The sequence below is a fragment of the Lepidochelys kempii genome, chromosome 1 (genome assembly GCF_965140285.1).
Source record: "Lepidochelys kempii isolate rLepKem1 chromosome 1, rLepKem1.hap1, whole genome shotgun sequence".
Classification (NCBI taxonomy): Eukaryota; Metazoa; Chordata; order Testudines; family Cheloniidae; genus Lepidochelys; species Lepidochelys kempii.
In genome coordinates, this window is record NC_136380.1 from 112,496,208 (window position 1) to 112,518,006 (window position 21,799).

At 41.7% G+C, this 21,799-nt stretch overlaps 1 protein-coding gene across 9 annotated transcripts in view; it reads right to left on the reverse strand.

Moving 5' to 3' along the window:
- Positions 1–21,799, reverse strand: part of GAS6 (growth arrest specific 6) — a 155,267-nt gene that overhangs the window by 124,139 nt on the left and 9,329 nt on the right. For 8 of the 9 annotated variants that reach the window (XR_012159653.2, XR_012159654.2, XR_012159661.2 and 5 more), the window contains 2 exons: positions 13,528–13,552; positions 12,690–12,752 (listed from right to left, as the gene is read on the reverse strand). Coding sequence is in view for 3 of the 9 variants with exons in the window: in XM_078853701.1 (XP_078709827.1) it covers positions 12,690–12,752; positions 13,528–13,552 (88 nt within the window). In the remaining 6 variants the exon portion in view is untranslated. The remainder of the gene's footprint in view (positions 1–12,689; positions 12,753–13,527; positions 13,553–21,799) is intronic. The other variant, XR_012159659.2, reaches the window with a different exon arrangement.

The following is a 21,799-nucleotide window of genomic DNA, read 5'->3' on the forward strand; positions in this document are numbered from 1 at the left end:
AGGAGTAAAATCAGGAAGGCCAAATCACACCTGGAGTTGCAGCTAGTAAGAGATGTTAAGAGTAACAAGAAGGGTTTCGTCAGGTATGTTAGCAACAAGAAGAAAGTCAAGGAAAGTATGGGCCCCTTACTGAATGAGGGAGGCAACCTAGTGAGAGAGGATGTGGAAAAACCTAATGTACTCAATGCTTTTTTTGCCTCTGTCTTCACGAACAAGGTCAGCCCCCAGACTACTGCACTAGGCAGCACAGCATGGGGAGGAGGTGACCAGCCCTCTGTGGAGAAAGAAGTGGTTTGGGACTATTTAGAAAAGCTGGATGTGCACAAGTCCATGGGGCCGGATGCGTTGCATCCGAGAGTGCTAAAGGAGTTGGCGGATGTGATTGCAGAGCCATTGTCCATTATCTTTGAAAACTCATGGCGACTGGGGGAGGTCCCGGACGACTGGAAAAAGGCTAATGTAGTTCCCATCTTTAAAAAAGGGAAGAAGGAGGATCCTGGGAACTACAGACCAGTCAGCCTCACCTCAGTCCCCAGAAAAATCATGGAGTAGGTCCTCAAGGAATCAATTCTGAAGCACTTAGATGAGAGAACAGTGATCAGGAACAGTCAGCATGGATTCACCAAGGGCAAGTCATGCCTGACTAATCTAATTGCCTTCTATGACAAGATAACTGGTTCTGTGGATGAAGGGAAAGCAGTGGACATGGTGTTCCTTGATTTTAGCAAAGCTTTTGACACAGTCTCCCACAGTATTCTTGTCAGCAAGTTAAAGAAGTATGGGCTGGATGAATGCACTATAAGGTGGGTAGAAAATTGGCTAGATTGTCGGGCTTAACGGGTAGTGATCAATGGCTCCATGTCTAGTTGGCAGCCAGTATCAAGTGGAGTGCCCCAGGGGTCAGTCCTGGGGCTGGTTTTGTTCAATATCTTCATAAATGATCTGGAGGATGGTATGGATTGCACCCTCAGCAAGTTTGCAGACGACACTAAACTGGGAGAAGTGGTAGATACGGTGGAGGGTAGGGATAGGATACAGAGGGACCTAGACAAATTGGAGGATTGGGCCAAAAGAAATCTGATGAGGTTCAACAAGGACAAGTGCAGAGTCCTGCACTCAGGACGGAAGAATCCAATGTACCACTACAGACTAGGGACCGAATGGCTCGGCAGCAGTTCTGCAGAAAAGGACCTAGGGGTGACAGTGGACGAGAAGCTGGATATGAGTCAACAGTGTGCCCTTGTAGCCAAGAAGGCCAATGGCATTTTGGGATGTATAAGTAGGGGCATTGCCAGCAGATCGAGGGACGTGATTGTTCTCCTCTATTCGACATTGGTGAGGCCTCATCTGGAGTACTGTGTCCAGTTTTGGGCCCCACACTTCAAGAAGGATGTGGAAAAATTGGAGAGAGTCCAGCGGAGGGCAACAAAAAAGATTAGGGGTCTGGAACACATGACTTATGAGGAGAGGCTGAGGGAACTGGGATTGTTTAGTCTGCGGAAGAGAAGAATGAGGGGGGATTTGATAGCTGCTTTCAACTACCTGAAATGGGGTTCCAAAGAGGATGGATCTAGACTATTCTCAGTGGTAGCGGATGACAGGACAAGGAGTAATGGTCTCAAGTTGCAGTGGGGGAGATTTAGGTTGGATATTAGGAAAAACTTTTTCACCAGGAGGGTGGTGAAACACTGGAATGCATTACCTAGGGAGGTGGTGGAATCTCCTTCCTTAGAAGTTTTTAAGGTCAGGCTTGACAAAGCCCTGGCTGGGATGATTTATTTGGGGATCGGTCCTGCTTTGAGCAGAGGGTTGGACTAGATGACCTCCTGAGGTCCCTTCCAACCCTGATATTCTATGACCCCCCAGTGTTACAACACCATGAAATTTCCGATGTGAACATCTGAAAATGTGAAACTGACTAATTTTAAAACCTCCTGGCTGTGAAATTGACCAAAATGGAACAGGAATTTGGTAGGGCCCAAAGAATAATGCCCCTTATGCAGGTGCTTTGGGCTACTGGATCTTCATAAATACACATCCCATGGGATCTTTTCGAAACCTGCCCCTTCGCATCAGCATATCTGGAACAGGTGTAGAGACCATCCATTCCCATCCAGACAGTAGAAAGGCCCACACACAGAGAGGGTTTTCTACATGAATTTTAGCCACAGTACAATCTGCAGGACCATCAGACTTGGCAAAAACTATTAAAATACTGTTGCATATTATAATTATTCATTGACTCCCTCTTCACTTTGAGCTGGATTGCTTTTTTTTTTTTTAAAGTAGTTTCAGACCTCAACTTGGATTTGCAGTCCTAAAAGTGCTGGAATTTCTATTACTGTTGGTTCACTTCAATTTAATGCAACAAGGAGGAGTCTATAAAAAAAGTTCAAATACAATCAGGACAAGCAATGCATAACAAATGTATGTAAAAGGGGTGCCATTAAAATCTGGACATTAACCTCCTGCAGTATATAAATGCACAATGATGGGTTTGAGACATTCCCCATTCTAAGTGGAAACAATATCACAAATGATGGGACAAAAGGTAATTATTTCAGTGAACAAAAATGTTGGAATCTTTACGGTGCCGCTGCAAGCATTAGCACTATTATAAAGGCTCCAATCAGGATTGGGTGCCCACACTGCAGGACATTGTACAAACACACAAGAAGAGACAGTCCTTGCCCCAGAGAACTTACAATTCATGGTCCCAATCTTGCAATTTACAATGCTTGAGGTGTCCCATGCATGGCCAGGTAGCTAGTGCTTGGCAGTAGCAGGGTTGCAGAGCTAGGATTCCCTGCTTCCCCTTTGGGGTACCTTATGCCCCCAGGACACTAGCGAACACCCCACACTGCATATCTGTTCAAGGCCTCGACAAACTGTAGCCAACAGTGCTTAGAAAAAACAACGTAAGTAGTTTCACAATGCCCACTCTGGCCCCATCCTGCAATCAGGGAGGATGGACTCTTATAACTGAACAGAACCCCAGTGAAGCAAACAGAGTTCCAAACAGATCAACGACCCACCAGGATCAGAGCCTATGCTGTGACAATAAATGCCCTCCACATAGGGCCAAAGCCTTGTTCAGCCAAAAATCTACTGGTTTAAATGACAAAAATACTCATAGTGCTAATACTTACCCCCTCCTTTGTAAAGTAATTTGAGAACCTTTGATAAAAAGTACTTTAAAAGTAAGAGCAAAGCGTTAGGGGATGGTTTTTGTTGTTGTTTACTTGTTTGCTTTTTTAGTATTACTGCAAGCACCACTGGCAATGTTTCCTTGTAAAATGCTTTATAATTGTTCCCTCGTCCCTTCCTTCCCTCATCCCCCAAGTAGAAACTGGCCTGTGCCATGAATTGCAGATAAGTCAGCTTAGAACAAAAACAGTTATGCTTACTGGGAGCCAAAAACCTATGTAAACATATTATTATTTTTGGAGTAGGAGGCAATTGGACTGGTGCACTACATGCAATAACAATAAATAACAATGTGCTTTTTGTCAGAGGATCCCAAAGTCCTTTTACAAAGCTAAGTATCATTACGACTATTTTACATATCAAAAAAGTGAGGCACCGAGGTAAAGGCCAACATTTTCAAAATGGCCAATTGATTTTGGGTGCTCAGCTTGAGAGATCTATGGCTTTCCTTTCAGAGTTGCTGAACTCCAGCTGAAGGTAAGCACATCTTAACATCAGACCCTAGATATCTCAAGTTGGACACACTACATTAATGGCCATTTTTTAAAAACCTGGCCTTAGTTACTTGACCATAATAATATAGCAAATTAGTAGCACAGTGGGGGAATAAAAAAAAATAAAAATTCTCCCCTGACTTTATTCTCTGCACTAATCACTGTTTGATATTGTCTCCAGTAAAGGTTGATAATATTGCTGAATACTTCTACCATTACAGCCAGACTGCTGAAAACCTATCAGGAGACGCACCTTATTTTTACCCACTGTAAATCAAGATCACTGCCAGGATGTTCCCAGGCAGCACGTTTAGGTCAAATATCACTGACTTCACTTTCCTCTCTCACCTCGAGTACAGTTACAAAATGTCTTCTATGTCCAGCAAGAGTGTGTATAAATTAAGGGGAAAACCGGAAGGATTCTTCATCCACTGGTTCTGATGAGACTAATGATTGGGACATCCCTTGACAATTATTTTCTTAAACATGCTCTGTGTGCATGCGTATGTGTATTATGGGGGGATGGATAGTGTTACCTCATCATTTTCCTAATTTGATGACAAGTCTGGTCAGACTGCTCAGCTACAGAGGACATAAGATTTTGGGTTAGGTATTTCACAACTAAGTGAATGTTTTCCTTTGTCAGAATAATGGGAACTGCATTTCTCTCATCTTACTCTCTTTGATCTTGAAGGCATGCCTTTGAAACAGTTTACTTTGAAAAACTTTTTAAAAAACATACTTTTAATGATGCAGACAAAGCAAATCCCTTTGCCATATTTTGGAAGCATTTACAGCACAGTGGTATTTGGTTACTGCTCAATGAACATTTTAGAAAGATTCCCAGGGATTGTCTACAGGGGGAACACAGCATGGGACAACTACTGCAGAACAGCTATTCTGCACTAGCACCCCATGTGGGTACTCTTACTCCACAGTAAGGGAGTGGCTATACTTTCAATGCCACCGCTTCCACTGTAGCACTTAGTGAAGACATCGCCTACATTGACAGGAGAGCTTCTCCCATCAGCACAGGTATTCCACCTCCCCGAGAGGCAGTAGCTATGTCAACAGGAGAAGCCCTCCTATCATTAGAGCACTGTCTACACCGTGGGTTAGGTTGGTATAACTATGTCACTCAGGAATATGGATTTTCCACACACCTGGGCGATGTAGTTATACTGACATAAATTCGTAATGTAGACCAGGGCTAAGAGTGCTTTTGTATGATCTTAATCCGCTCTGGAAGTGGATTAAGCAAACCACACAAGGCACTACTGGAGGGGAATAAGAGTATCCACATGCAGAGTTAGGCCTGGTCCACACTGCAGAGTTAGGCCTATGTACAGCAGCTTGTGTCAACCTAACTCTGTAAGTGTCTACACTAAAACGCAGCTGCCACTGATGTAACTCGCTCACTATGCCAACTTAGTAACTCCACCTCAGTGAGAGGTATAGCATCTTAGGTTAGTTACATCAATTTTAGTGGTCTCCAGGAAGTGTCCCACAATGCCTCACCATAACTGCTCTGGTCACCATTTTGAACTCCACTGCTTGGCAGACAGGTACACAGGTATATATGCCCCTCCCCTTTAAATCCCTGCACATTTTTGAAATTCCATTTCCTGTTTGGTCGGCATTTCTGCGCTCACCTAGCAACTGCCCAGCTGACCTGCTGGCTATACGCTGCAGACACGCTCCTGCCTGGAGTACATGGGAGGTGGAGGATCTCCTGGGACTGTGGGGAGAAGAGGCTGTGTAGGCACAGCTCCAATCCAGCCATAGAAACGTTGATATCTCCGAGCAGATCGCGCGAGGCATGGAGAAGGGCTAAAAGAGGGACCCGCAGCAGCACCCCGTGAAAGCCAAGGAGCTGTGGCAAGCATAGCAGAAGGCAAGGGAGGCTAACAGTTGCTCTGGTGGAGAGCTGCAGACATGCCGCTTTTACAAAGAGCTGCATGCCATCCTCAGTGGAGACCCCACCACCACCCCTAAGAGCCCTGTTGATACTTTGAAGAACTCAGTCACAGGCCCCCACAATGAACAGTGAGGAGGTGTTGGATGAGGAAGAGAAGGAGGAGGAGTACAGGGGACAGGCAACAGGGGGATCCAGTGGCCCAGCGAGCCAGGACCTGTTTTTGACTCCAGAGCAGTCGAGCCAGTCCCTACAGTCCAGTGTGGGTGAGGCTGATACAGAGGAAGGAACCTCTGGCAAGTATGCAGTTTGCTTTGATATTGCAGGGACACATCTGTTCATTTACTCTTTTATATTCATGCTAGAAGCAGCAGTGAAATAACCAATAGAGGAAGAGTTACTATCTGCTTCTCATTCCCCTGGCTATACAGTTAGGCAGAGGGGGGCCCTGCAGAAAAGTTTATGTGCACTCGGATGTCCTGTGAATCCTCCGTAGAGATCTCGAGGAAACTTTCCTGGAGATAAGTCTGCAATCTTCTGCCAAAGGTTTCTGGGGAGGTCTCAGTTAGTTCTTCCACCATGGTAGGACACTTTCCCATGGCACTCAGCAATTACTTCAACAGTCACCAATGCAGCACACAGGCTAGCAGCATACGGACCCAGTCTGCAGCTGGATGCATGCACGAGCTGTTTCCTTTCAGCCTCCATTACCCTCAGGAGTGAGAGATCAGCTAAAATCACCACTGCCTATGGAAAACGGTGCCAGTATTCAGTTCAGTTGCCCTATCCACATATACTCTGTTCAGCTACATTCCCCCCCGCAACCGTACTCACCATAGCTGGGAATGCCACCATGCTCTATGAATCCCAAGGAGAAATGCAAATGTAGTGCTTTGAACTTGTGTGCATCAAGGGGAGTGAGTTCAGGATAGCAAGTTTCCATTTATCTTGTGAATACAATCACAAGAGGACTTCTGTGCATCTTTGTATCTGGAAATGTGGCCTTGGGGGTCTCTCCATCTACATCAGTGGAGCAGCTCAGCCAGATAAGGAGGAGGGGAAGGAGAGGAGGCAGGATGACATGTTCCAAGAGATACTGCAAGCCTCTGGTGCTTCAGATAAACACAGGGCTTGGAGGATCACCCTCACAGACAGCATGGGCAGGGATCGAGCAGAGAGGAGAAAGACACAGGAAAAGGAGAGAGATGTGCAGCAGGAGATGCTAGTGCTTCTCAAGTGTCAGATAGAAATGCTGGAGACTCTTGCTGACCTTCAAGGTTGAACAGACCCGTGCTCGCCTCCCTCTGCAGCCCATTTAGAATTGCATTCCAAGACCTCCCTTCACACCCCTGCCATATTCCAGGTGGCGTCCAAGGCCGCTGCACTATCCCTATCACTTCCGGGGAAGAGTTCAGGCAATCGCAGCCACATATACACTGACCTGTGAGAGACAAGGCTGATGAATGTGTTTGTGAAATGGGAATGACTGTTCTTTCCCCTTCAAAGGTTCTTTTCCCTGTATTTATAAAGTTTCATTCAGTTATAAATATGTCTGTTTTGTCTGGGTTTGGAATGAAAGTCTATTTATGGAAACTTAAGTCATCTTTATTAGTTCACAACATATACTGGCTGGGGCTGAAATCATTCACAGATAATAGCAATAGTTGTATTTGCAATGTTATATTATTACACACACACACACACACTACAAAATTCATACTAGGGTGCATAAAACCAATGCCAGGCAGAGCACACTACAGCAACACAAATTACTGTGGCTCACTCTTAAAATGGTCTTTCACAGCCTCGCTGAGTCAAATAGCTCCCTGTTGAGATCTTCTTATAGCCCTGGTATCTGGCTGCTCAAAATCAGCAGACAGCTGTTCTACCTCCACCCTGGCAGAAATTTTTCTCCATTTGCTTCTGATATTATGAAGGACACAGCAGGCAGCTATAATCATTGGGATTTTTTTTCACCGAGGTTTAATTTCGTGAGTAGACAGCGCAAACAGCCTTTCAAATAGCCAAAGGTACATTCAACTGTCATTCTGCACCTGCTGAGCCTGTAGTTGAAGTGCTCCTTGCTGCTGTTGAAGTGGCCAGTGCATGGCTTCATGAGCCACAGGAGTAAGGGGTAAGCAGAGTCTCCCAGAATCACTAGTGGCATTTCAACATCCCCAATGGTAATCCTCTGGTCTGGAAAGAAAGGCCCTGCTTGCAGCTTTCTGAACAAGCCTGTGTTCTTAAAGATGCGTGTGTCATGCACCTTCCCTGACCATCCCACATTGATGTTGGTAAAACATCCTCAGTGATCCACCAGCGCTTGCAATACCATGGTACATCAGCAGAAAGGGTTACTTTTCTATGTGACAAGGTGGTCTGGAGACAAAATAGGGATATGCATGCCATCTATTGCCCCACCAGAGTTCGGGAACCTGACTGCCGCAAAACCATCCACTATGTCCTGCACATTGCCCAGAATCACAGTCCTTTGTAGCAGGACGCGATTAGTGGCCCTGCACATTTGCATCACAGCAACCATCACAGTGGATTTCCCAACTCCAAATTGATTCCTGGCTCACCAGTAGCAATCTGGCATTGCAAGCTTCCACACAGCGATCATCACTCACTTCTCCACTGTCAGTGTAGCTCTCATTTTGATATCACTACACCAGAGTGCTGGGGCGAGCTCCGCCCACCCATCCAGGAATGTGGCTTTGCGCATCTGAAAGTTCTGCAGCCACTGCTCATCATCCCATACCTACATAATGATGTGATCCCTCCAGTCAGTGCTTGTTTCAAAGGCTTAGAAGTTGTGCTCCATCATCTGCAGCTGCTCCATGAATACCAACAACAACCTTGAATTGTTTCTTTGTCCTACAGCAATCTAGCCTCCAAGGAATCGTCATGTTCCCCACAACTCCTCTGGCAGCTCTGCAAATAGTGCTATTATAGAGCAGGATCGGGGCGTTGTACTCACAACACTCATCACAATAGTGCAGAGCTGTGCAGGATCCATGCTTCTCACATAGATGGCGGACAAGCAGGTTTGGGGGGCTTTGAAAAGAGGCATGAAACATTATGGGATGCAGATAAAATTATGGGATGGATAAAACTGCATCCTGGAACGCTGAAACCATGTTCCCAGTCATCCCTGCACAACTCGTTTACCCCATAAGGCACTGCAAACCCTTCCCAAAACACTCTGTACTAGATGGAGGCGAATTGTGGGGTAGCTACCCATGGTGCACTTGGCTCTGCATTGATGGAAGCGCTGCTGGTGAGGACATGTACCGCTGACACAAGGAGCGTAGTGTGGACCTGCAAAACTGATTTACAAATTAATGAAATTTAGGTAGACTTAATTTTGTAGTGTAGACTTGCCCTTAGTGTGGAATAGCTACTGCACTTTGAATTCAGTCTAGATTATTCTAGAAGAGCTTCCCCATGTAGACAAGCCCTAAGTTTTCACTGCCCACGAAAGACATGTGCCTATCATCTTAGCACCCCTCTTAAATCATGTATACCTACAGTGTTTTTAAACTTTACGAAGACTCAAAAAATAAGTGTAGCCATTTTTGCTGCTGCAAATTATCCAGTTTCCCTGTAGCAATAGTTTTGTATTTATTTTTGAATTAATGCAATGGATGGCATGAAAATTTCCCCCCTCCCCTTCCTGCTGAATGCTTAATAGGGCCTAGTAATAGTAACTGGATTAAAGGATGGTATGGTACAAGTTCAGACACTCTCACAAAAATACCTGTCAACTGTGATCCTGCTTATGATAAAGACTCAATCATTTCTGAAGTGAACTGAAGGACAAAGGGAAAACGTAATTGGTGGTGGTTTCTGTTGCTGTATATGGTGTGTTGGTGGGGGGGGGAGGGGAGGGGAGGGGAGAAGGAAAAAGGAATTCTTAAAATAGGCCCAAAGGGCTAAAATGCCTACATTTGATGGTATTTACATTCCCACCCATAATTCTGTCCATTTCTATCAAAATGTGATAAGGCTACAGCCACCTTAGCAGCTCTGCAATTAAAGTAACATCAAGAATTTCCAGTCATGACCAAGCTATAGAGAAGATAAGAACTTATCTTAGGCTCAGTAATACTTCTGTTGCGGGAGAGGGAGGAAGGCACTAGAGAACTGTTAGGGAATGGAATGTGGTTAGCCTGCTGCCATAGGAATACGTTTGTAATAGTTTGTCTTGAAATGCTGAGAATGTCTGAGAATCACTAGCCAAAGCCTTTGCACCTAGCCCTCCTTGAACGGCTCACAGTGATAATCAAGAACACTCAATCACAAACAAGGTCTAAATGTCTTCCCTCCCCCAGCTCTGCAGAGCAGAGCAAACCTATTGAAAGGGCATGAGGAAGGCTACACAGTAGGAAAAGGCTGCTATACAGGCTGTCCACCACACATGCCAATGTCCCCTCTAGAAAGTCTCTGCACAGCTGACAGGTCATACCAAAGCGGGGAGGACGGGGAAGGGGTAAGGAGGGTCAGGGAGCAGGGAAACAAGCCAAGAAACAGCAGCTCTGAGCATGTTCCTTTCCCTATGCAGACCAAAGCTTATGTACAGTAAGCTTAACATTGTTCAAAGCAGCATTAACTATCTTTGTACACTTTGTGATGCTATTCAGAGGAGCCTAGTAGACAAAATGAACAGACAGGGTTGGTGCCCAAATTTTCAGAGGATCTCCGGCCTCTGCATCTTTTCCTACACACTCCATCCCTACCTGTTCTGCAGAGCAAAATGGGAGAAATACAGTGTGACAATAAAATATGTCCAAACCCACTGGCAATGGAAGAATTAACTATTTTATTTTTTGTACAGTGCCAGCATTGTGCTGGATGCTTTGTCCCTTTTTCCAGATTGGTTTGTTTATAACACAGGGTCTGATTATGCTCTCTCACTAGTTTTACAACAGTGTAATTCCAATAATTTAATTGGAATTATTCCTGATTTACATCAAAGTAACAGGAAACAGAATCAGGCTCTGTAGGCCTTTGTCTCTATTCCTTTAGATCTCCTAGCACAAGTATTCTCTTTTCTCATATCCAGATATCACACCTTAATTTATAAAATTTCTAGCTTTTTCAAAATTGACATCAAAACGAGACCTTAGCTTGAAAGTCTGAACATAGTAATTGCCACTTATGACTTCTAAATTTATCCTCTGAGATTTACCAATTTGTTGGATTAAAACTGCACTGGGAATTTGTCAAGTTACAAAAATGACACCATCTACTTGCCTCATTAAAAAAAACAAAAAGCAAGCCTAATCATACATTTTAAGGCCAGAAAGAACCATTACATCATCTAGTCTGACCTCCTGCATAACACAAGTCATAGAATTTACCCAGTAATTCCATCATCAATCTTATAATTTGTTTGAATTACAGCATCTTTTAGAAAGACTGTTATAAAGATTTTACATGACAGAGAATCTTCACATCCCTTGGTATGCTTGGTCCAATGGCTAAATTACCATCACTGTTAAAAGTGTGCACCTTATTTCCAGCCTGAATTTGTCTAGCATCAACCTCCAGCCATTGGATCCTGTTACACATTTGTCTGCTATGTTGAAGAGACCCTCTACCATCTTGTTTGAACACAGAAATGAGATCATTAAGAAGTGTCAGACTCATGGAGTCCTTTTGGTCAGGTGAACATAAGGACTGAAACGATAGCAAATTCTGTGAGTAGATGTAATATGGGGGGGCTCCTTCCACACCCTCTTTCCCCTACCCCTGTGTACTCAAGCTGGCCACAGTCCAGCCATCAGTTCATTACATTTGTATGCCCTCTGTTTTAAACATTTCTGGATTTTAAACTGGAAAGAATATATGATTATAGTGCTAAACCTCTGCACCTACAATTGGCCAAATTCTTAGCCCCTTCCTCAGCTTTTATTCATCCTTACACAGGTAAATGCCCTTTGGCCCAGTATTTCTAAAACATTTATGAATTATTCAGATGATTCTTTCATATTTTGTAAGTCATGTTGCTGCATTTTGTAAATTCAGGTCTTAAATTTTTGCTTATTATTCTTGGAGTTCAAATACAGCCAACTCTGTCAACAGTTTAGGGAAGCTGCTGAAGTGCTAATGGATTTTAACCTTGAAAACTTAGTGAAGTGGTAATTGTATCCCTCCTTTTGTGAATAACTCTCTAACATTGGTAGGATTTCATGACCAATCAGACTGGACCATGATAAGACACTGAAGTACAGAGGAAAAATTAAAAAGTGATTAGGTATAAATAATGCCTGTTTATTCAGTTGATTTGCTTTCTGGGTATATTTAGAATTGTATCTGCTTACATGAGTGAAAAAAATATTTTTACTACTTTATATTCTTAGCATTATGGTGCCAACATAGCTATGGGAGAGGGAACTGGATAGTTAACATAATGGTTAACTAAATTCCAACTGCAGAATCTTTACCATTAATAAATTCACAGGCCAGAAAGAACCCAGCTTGACTTTCAACATGATTCCAAGTTGAGTTTGCATGGTTGGCAAACCCATCTTTTTATTTATGCCCTGAATAAATGTGATTTGGCAGCTTTTCATACAACACAGAAATTTGTCATGTGATGGATGAAATTCACCCTGTGCAGAAAGTCACCAAAGTCCCTCTTAAGTGACTCCAAAATGACTTAAGGTGAAATTCAGGCTTAACAGAGAAGAACCAAACTTTTACTTATTTTTTCTAAGGAAAGAAAAAGAAAGTGACAAGCCAAGCCCAGTGAAAGACGTAATTGTAAATCCTAGTTCTTGTCTCTTGTTTCCCAGATTGCTCAGCCCTTGAGAAAGCAGGGGAGAAAGAATGCCCGGCATCACCCTTTGGAAGACAAAGGAGCAGCATTAATGGATTCTGAAAGGAATAGAGTCTCAACTGGTCCTTCAGCTAGAAGGGTGCCACACATGACATAAGGTCCTCAAGAAAGCAAACGGGTAGGAGAGGTGCCAAAATTCTATCAGAATGGAGATGACTGAGGTGCCTCCCCACCTCAAACAAAATGGCTGTTATGTTTAGTTGTAATATACAATATGAAAAATGCTTACTATGAACGCATGTAAGGAAATCTGGACTTCTTGTATACGGTGACCCAAATTTCTCAATACAAGCTGAAGAACAGAAAATGAAATTATTATTATTATGCGCCAGCTGTCACAGTGTGTAAATTGATATCTGGCATGCTGATGTTTCGTTAAGCAAGGTTCTGGAGGGTAGGTACAAAATCCATGTTAAACTGCAGCCCTCCAGATGCCTTAAAAATTCTTCTCAGTTCATATAAATATTTCAGCTCTGATATTCAGTTGAACAGTTTATAATTCTACTGCACAATATGATCGTTCTACCAGATGCTACTATGGTGCTAAAAGGATATTAGTAGCTACTAAAGGCTGATCTACTAAATAGAAAAGATTTCTCTCAAATCCAAAAAGCAGTTTTCTAAAACTGTTGATATATGTAATGTTAAATACTAAATGTTCAATGCAAATGTAAAGCAATGTGGTGGCATGACAATGATACATACAATGTAAAAAGCAATAGGTCTGCAAGCTAATCCTCTTATTTAAAAAATACTTTCAAAACTAAACTATTAAAAAGTGTATGCACTGTAGAAGACCGCAAACTGTTTACTCTTGATGTAAGTTACAGAAATAAATGCAACATTAAACATACACTTTAAATAAGGTAAAGTGTTTGTGTATGTCATTCTATACATATAAATAACATATACCCACTTTAAAATCATATGAGGAGCAATTGGTTCTATTTCAGGATGGAATAGAGGATCTCTATTACATTCTTTGGGACAGACTGGCTGTCCCATGTTCCAATGTTAGGCACACATACCAGCACTGCCAAAAAGTAAAAGTAATAACTGTAACTCACCCAAGTATTTCGGGTAAAAATAGTCCTGTGGGAGAAAGAAAAAAAGCAAAGATTTATTGGAATAATATTAGTTTTTATTATCAATTTTATTAATTTTTAACTGCTGCTACTAGTTTGATGGTCTAGCCTGGTGGTGGCACAACGGGGTCCACACGTAGGACTCTCAACTTCTTTTGCCCTGGGCCAATGGAGACAAAAGATCATGGAACTGATTACTCTGATCTGAAGGGGAAGGGGAAAAAATGGTTTTTCTCCAATAATTTTTTGACAGTTGACCTATGAAGTGGCACTGGCAGTGACTGAACAGGAAGCCACTTACCCACTATCCAAGAAGTAAAGATGCTGACCATGGAATGAGGTAGAGGAAGTAAGAGGAATCTGGGGATAAAAACCAGAGGGAAAAGTACAGAATCATTTAGTCACCCACTGCCCCCTCTTTGGAGTTGCTCTGCACCAACAGAACTCTGACAATACCTTAACCATTAGAGTAAAAGCCTAAATTTTGCCTTTGCCTCTAGAACAAGGTGCACACTATTACTCTGAAGAGCTTCCCTTATAAAACTGCACCATAATGTATATAACTAACAATATCTGTTGAAAGAAAAGAACACTCTAGACATGTAAATATGGGGAAATCAAGACTCACCACAGCAGCATGGTTTAGAACAGTGTTTCCTCAACCTTTTTGATACCAGGGACTGGCTTGCTGCCTTCCTAAACTGTGTCAGGGAGATCTCAGGGACCAGCACCGTCCATGGACCAGTTATTGAGAAACGCTGGTTTAGAAGGGTTAATATGTAGCCATGGAAAAGATCTCTTTCCAATGTTACATCACCCTTAATAGTTTTACTTTAGATTGTTAGTTTAAAATATTGTTAAAACTAAGGTTAACGGGAGTCGGACGACTCAGGATAAAGTACTGACAATTTCAGGGATTTTAATTTTGTTGCTTGAATTAAGCAGACATCCTACATATAACTGTTGGTCTTTGTGAGGTCACTTGAAAGACTTCAGTGCAATTCCAGTATCTACAGTGAGATTGGGATGGGTTTGACTACATGTTTTGTAATTATCTTGTGTACCACAAGATCCGTTTAGGTATCAGAATCCCCAAGATTCTGAAACTACTCAACTTCTATTACACACGCATGTGCGCATCACACATGCATTATACACACACACACACTTTGATACAACACCCCTGGACTGCTAACTGCAATCCAATTGACCAATTAGGTCATGAAATCTAGAATAATTTTGCATGACTGTCTTCCTCTAGAAGATCAAAAGCTTTTGGTGAACAAACTCCATTTGCTGAAACACAGCCACATGATCTCGTAACCTAAAAGCAAAGAAGCTTCAGTAAAGAGTAGTTAAAGCTGCAGCACATTTAGCTCAAAAGGACATACACGACCAAGAATTGCTGAGCACATGCACCCTCAATGAAAACACTAAAAATGTAGGTCACTAAGGACCCAGTGAGGCCCTCAGAATCTGGTTGTTAGCATAACATTTAGACCAGGTTTCCTTGTTTTTTGGCTACTTTTACTGTTTTTCAGCCACAGTAAGAAATCAAAGCTTTGAAAAACATGGAGCAAACATAGTGTGGAAATAAAAGTAAATACAAACAGTTTAAGTACTTCAAAGAGCACCAGGATGTGCATCTAACATACTGAGCCACAGTCAGTACTTGAATTGTAAAAGATGTATGCATGTGATGGAATGATTGGAAATTTTATTAAATCTTTCCCCTTTGTCAACCTACAGCTGTGAAAAAGGGGATGTAGCACAACCACAGCCCAAATCAGTTACCGGCAAAAACAAACATTTGAAGTGAATCAGAAGGGACAGAAATGGCATGTTTCATGTACATTCATCTAAGTTGGCTGCTATTACGATTGTTGGAGCTCTGTTACAAGAAGAAGCAGGGCAGAAAAATCCACTAACCTACTTACTTGTGAGGAGTAAGAAGAATATTGGGAAAGTACCATCGACTTGTTCAGAATCTAAACTTCCATTTAAAAATTATTAGCTGTTTGGGTTGCAAACATAACCTTCTAAACACAAATTCAGCACATACTAATGCAATGCTAGTTTACTGAGTCTGTACACAGAACTGTGCCTCTGCTACTGCTCATGGCTTTCCAAACAGCAACAAAATGAAACTGACCAGATGTTTGTCCACTACAAGCTGTGGTACAGAAACACACATGTTAAGTAAGTATTTTCAACTGAAGTCTACAATATAATTTTAAACTCTTTTCTCCCTTCCTTCAATGGCCTATTTATTTATTACCAAACTCCTCCATTATCAAGAATAAAGATGAATATTACCTCTCAGACTGCAGAAGACCTCTTTGAATGGTTCACTCTGCCACACATTTTAAATAAAAATGAGACTGACTATGGGTTTTAATATCATTTGCTCATGATGGTTTAACTTTTTATTTAATGGGCTTAGTTCTGAGATGTAAGAACAATGAATTAAAGTAATAAGAGCTGAGCTGAAAATGATTTCCCCATCCATCATGCCTGGGTGAATTTCCACTGCTGCAGGTTTCCAAAGACCTGGTGGTTCTGTGTTTCTGGTTGGCTAAAACCAAAGGATTAACCCAGAAGGAATGCTGTATTACTGCCGATCGTTAGAACAGAAAATGACTTAACATCAAGGTGGTATTGTTTTGCAGGAGCACTGGTTAGCACTTTGTATTATTAAAGCTTTGAAATGTTTCTAGTCTGTAGAACAATACAGTGAGACTTACCTCTTTTCTAGCATGAGCACGGAGCTCTATATCCCCATTTCATAGATTCCGCTGGCCCAAACCTGAAAAGTGCTCTGAACCCTCAATTCCCATGGATTTCAGTGGGAGTTGAGGGCCCTGAGCTCCTTGCAGGATCAAGCCCCTACTAAATAGTCACACACACCTCAAAAAGTATGCAAAATAAGAAGGCTCTTATAAGAATAAAAAATAATACAAAGAAATATTTTGTGGCTTGCTAATATATCCGTAATATTAAAAAGTGTGGTAAGAGATGCACTCGATGCATTGTTTAGTTTTGAACTAGCTGAGTTAAACACTAGCCAGTTGACAGCTGAGGATCCAGAAAGCCACATAGTATCTATAGCATCAAAAGGCAACAATTTATTAGCTGATCCTTTTTGTGGCCACTCCAGTGGAAAAACTAACCACATAATTACTGTCAACGTTAGTTTCCAGCTAGGGCTCTAAAAAAAGGAATTAACACTCGCATATTGTCACCCCTTTCCCTTGGATTTGTTTTTACAGTAACTGTTGGAATAAAAAAAAATACAAGGCACATGCTTTATTTACCAAAAATTATACACAAACATGGATTAGACAAACATTTTCCAGACCACAACTCATATAGAATCATAGACTTTAAGGTCAGAAGGGACCATTATGATCGTCTAGTCGGACCTCCTGCACAATGCAGGCCACAGAATCTCACCCACCCACTCCTGTAACAAACCCTTAACCTATGTCTGAGCTACTGAAGTCGTCAAATCATGGTTTAAAGACTTTGAGGTGCAGAGAATCCTCCAACAAGTGACCCGTGCCCTACGCTGTAGAGGAAGGCGAAAAACCCCCAGGGGGGCCTCTGCCAATTTGCCCTGGAGGAAAATTTCTTCCCGACCCCAAATATGGCTATCAGCTAAACCCTGAGCATGTGGGCAAGACTCACCAGCCAGACATCCAGGAAAGAATTCTCTGTAGTAACTCAGATCCCACGGCATCTAACACCCCATCACAGGCCATTGGGCATATCTACTGCTAGTAGTTGAAGATCAATTAATTGCCAAAATTAGGTTTTCCCATCATATCATCCCTTCCATAAACTTATCAAGCTTAGTCTTGAAGCCAGATATGTTTTTTGCCCCCACTGCTTCCCTTGGAAGGCTGTTCCAGAACTTCACCTCTCTGATGGTTAGAAACTTTGGTCTAATTTCAAGCCTAAACTTCCTGATGGCCAGTTTATATCCATTTGTTCTTGTGTCCACACTGGTATTAAGCTTAAATAATTCTTCTCCCTCTGTGGTATTTATCCCTCTGATATATTTATAAATCCTTAATCAATTTTGACTTGAAGTAATTCCAAGCCTCCTCCGCCTTCAGATCCACAAGTTCTTCAGTCCAATCCACTTCCCTAACTGACTAATTTCCTTAACTTTTTTAAGTTAGCCCTTTTGAAATCAAAAACCCTAGTCACAGATCCATTTTTGTTTATCCTTCCATTTAGTTTGAACTGAATTAGCTCATGATCAGTCAATCCAAGGTTGTCCCCTACAACCACCTCTTCTATGACATCCTCACTACTCACCAAAACCAAACCTAAAATTGCATCCCCTCTTCTTGGTTCAGCAACTACTTGGTGAAGGAATCCATCAGCTATCGCATACAGGAAAATCTGAGCCCTGTTATTATTACTAGCACTTGTCCTCCAGTCTATATCTGGGAAGTTAAAGTCTCCCATGATCACACAATTCCCATTAGTATTTACTTCATTAAAAACATTAAAGAGGTCTCTATCCATATCCAAATCTGATCCCGGCGGTCTATAGCACACCCCAAACACTATCCCAGGGGAGGCTCTAGTAGCTTTCTTCTCCAGTGTGATTTTTGCCCAGACAGACGCTGTCTTATCCATTCCATCACTTCTTATTTCTTTACAGTCTACCTCACCAATCAGCATAACTATCCCATCCATCAATATCATCCCACTCCAAATGAGGGGAAGGCAAGCACACTCCAGCCCTGTGTAACGGAACTGTTAACTTCCATCAGAGAATGTCCTCCATCAGTGCAGGTATGAACAATTCCAAACTCTGTGTGCTCCCATCAAAACAGACAAAATGTTAATGCCTCTTACTTGTGGCTCAATATAATGTCTCATTTTGTTTGTATCCTACTTGTCAATCAACCTACTTTTGTACCTAGGGAAGCCTCAACTTCCAAGGATGGTGTTGCATAACCTGCAGTATCCAGTGTTGCCTATGTCATATGTAAATAAGCAGTTTACAATGTGACATGTGCCTCTGCACTGATTCAGCACAGAACTCAGGTAAGAACAGAAAAAGAGGAGAAGAGAAGGACCAGGAGAGTCTCACATGATCCAAGTCCCCTCCCCTCCACTGAAGTGGAAACTATGGCAGAGGGCCAGTCTCTCCAGACGGGCTCTTGCTTGCCTTCTTCCATTGAGTTCAAGAGATATAGACTCATTTTTAACTCAGGAGATTTAAATACTTTTTAAAAGAGGAGTCTTTCAGTGTGATGAATACAATTTCTTTTCCACTTTCTGTTTCCATCATTCCACGGTAGAACAATGTTTAAAGGTATTTGGTACTTTTACTTCAGTTATTTTTAAATCCACTGCATGAAACTCATCTCTGGCATTACCACCCCAAAACTAGTGAAGTTACACCAGTGTCATATTTGTCCCACCACATTTTTAGAGAAGATGGAAGAACATCAACTCAGAAAGCAGTCCTTAGGTGAGTCACAGTATATAAATAGCTCTTCTGAAAGCATAACCAAGACCTTGCCTACAACGGGGACATTTTCCCCACTGTGGCTAAAACTAATTCAGCAATATTGGGAGCCCTAGAGTAGACTGTCTCTCAGTTGTCTGTTTTGTTTTAACATCATGTCATGTAACCCTTATCAGAGCCAGGTCTAATCAACACAGTGCTTAAACACTGGGGACAGCTGGTGAGAGTTCATCTACACTAGGGCTTCCAAAGTTGTTAACACCAGTGGGTCTACTAAACCAGAGTTGGCAAAAGTGGGCCATTTTATGAACATTTTCCCAATGTAGACAGAGACACAGTCCTTCAAGCGAAACAACATCTGAATTTCTAATATTAGAACAACAACAACAAAAAGCAAGGGGGTGGGGAGGAGAATCTTCTGAGGCCTTCTTTAGGCTGCACAAACCAAGCATAAAAGGACATAAAGGCCAATTTACTTTTTCTTTGCAGCTCCATTTTAATAGCCTAGCTTTTTTTTACCCTCAGGAAACAAAATGCAGCATAACAAAACCTGCATCAGAATACTGAACTTTCCCTAGCAGAAGAGGAGAACCATCTTATCTGCCTTCATCAGGATAGGTACTCTGTAGACCCATGGAATCAGCACAACAACTTGAAACTGAATTCATTTGGTTTTCTTATCTACATGCAACATCTTACAATTAAGTGACAACCCCTGCACCATTTACTGTTATTCAAAACCTTACATGGATCTTGCCTTCCACTTTATCAAGTAGGTTTTCATCTAGGATTCATAGATTCCAAAACCAGAAGGGACCACTGTGATAATTTAATCCAATTTATTGTACAACACAGGCCATAGAACTTCCCCAAAATAATTTCCACAACATACATTTTAGAAAAACACACGTGGCATAGCCTCCTGGTTTACAAATGTAATTTGCGCCTCCAAACTACGTGCTTGCATGTTTGTTTTTCGCTTACATTTGCACTGGCTATTCATTGCAAGTCATTATGTCTAGCTACAAGTCCAACTGGCTTACTTTTGCCTGCAATGATACCAGTAATCATTTAACTACTGAGATTTCTGTCAGCAAATTATTGCATAAATTTTAAGGGTGCAAATTCAGCACTATAACCCTAAAATTCTCGTGCATAGAGGGAAAAGGAGAAGATTTGCTTGAAATCTAACATAATTAAATAGCACTGTGCTATAACTAATAATTTCCAACCAAACATGTAAATTCAGCTTGAGCCAATACCTTGTTGAGTGCCCAAGCCTTCTTTCTCATAAATGGTTTGTCAAACCAGTCATGGATTATGGTCACAAAGGGCTCAGCCCTGCAAAGTGTTGAGCCTCTCCAGCAAGCTGCTGAGCCTTATTAACTCCTATTAACTTCAGTAGGAGTTGAGGATATTCAGAAATTTGTGAGAGATATTCTGCATATTGCAGAATCAGGCCCATAAATAGTTCACAGCATTTCTTTGTGTAATTTTTGACCGAACACTTTACAGCACCTAGCAAGTCATCTCAACAGCCAACGAGAGTTTCTATCAATCTTCAGCACTGCCACCACAACACAAATGTATATCTTCTTTGGGTGGCCCTTGGGCACAGTGTCTGTTTCTTAAATATCCATTCCACACTGCACAACTATCCCATAGCACAAATAGTATGACTGTCCCTTTCACTGGGTTGCTGATTTTGCCCAATAAACCACTCACCTTTACTATAACATACATTTAAGAAAGGGATTTCTAGCACCAGCAGTTGTGTTTCTATTCTAAAGGAATACAAGGTGTCGCTACAGAACCAGAGAATCTGGAAACCAAAGTTTAAAAACATCTTTTCTCTCACGGAGACCCAGGACTGTTTCCAAACAGCATATTCTTGAGCGCTCAATCCAGTCAAGGATTTTTGTGGTCAAAAATTAAAATAAAAATAAAAAATAGAACCACCATAAAACCAACTTTGCATGAATTAAAGAAAATAATATCAAGACAGTAACAAAAGGAAAGAAAAGAAAAACAACCATATGGCTCATTGTTGAACAGAAGGCAAACAGCAAACAATGAGGGTTTCTACTGGCAGTCTGAGACCGCTCTTGATTGGGCAATAATTATTTGAATTGGATTAGAATGATCCTCCTGTCCAAATGTTAGGATATTTGTTAATGATTTTGGATTGCAGTCTGTCTCCACTGGGTTGGTTATAAACTATGCTAATCCAGTCCAGTTTTTAAATTACTCATGCCATGAGGATTTCTCTGTCACTTCCATGGGGAGTCCACCTACCACCCACTGGTACCTTATTTTTCCTCAGCTGTAATAACCTACAATTTTAAAAGGATGAATTGAATTTGTTCTCCAGTCTATATTTACCTAACCTCTTTATAAATTATCCCTAGTACCACGTTGCATCCTCTCTAATTGCAACACATCCCAATTTGTATTATTTGTAAATTTAACAAATCTATTGTTTACCCCTCTTTGGATCATTAATAATGATGTTAAATAAAACTGGCCATAACAATCCCTGGTGTAATCAAAAAGGACATTTCCCCTCAACTTGATATATTACCGTTTATCGTTACTCTTTGGGATCATTCAGTCATACTTCAAACAGAATGACAAGACACATATCCCATCCATCCTGAATTAAATGTTCAAGTCAGATCACAGAGAACACTATTAATCCTTTACTGAAGTACAGATAAATTAAACTACATCTATCACATTCCCTTAGTCTATTGATTTTATTCC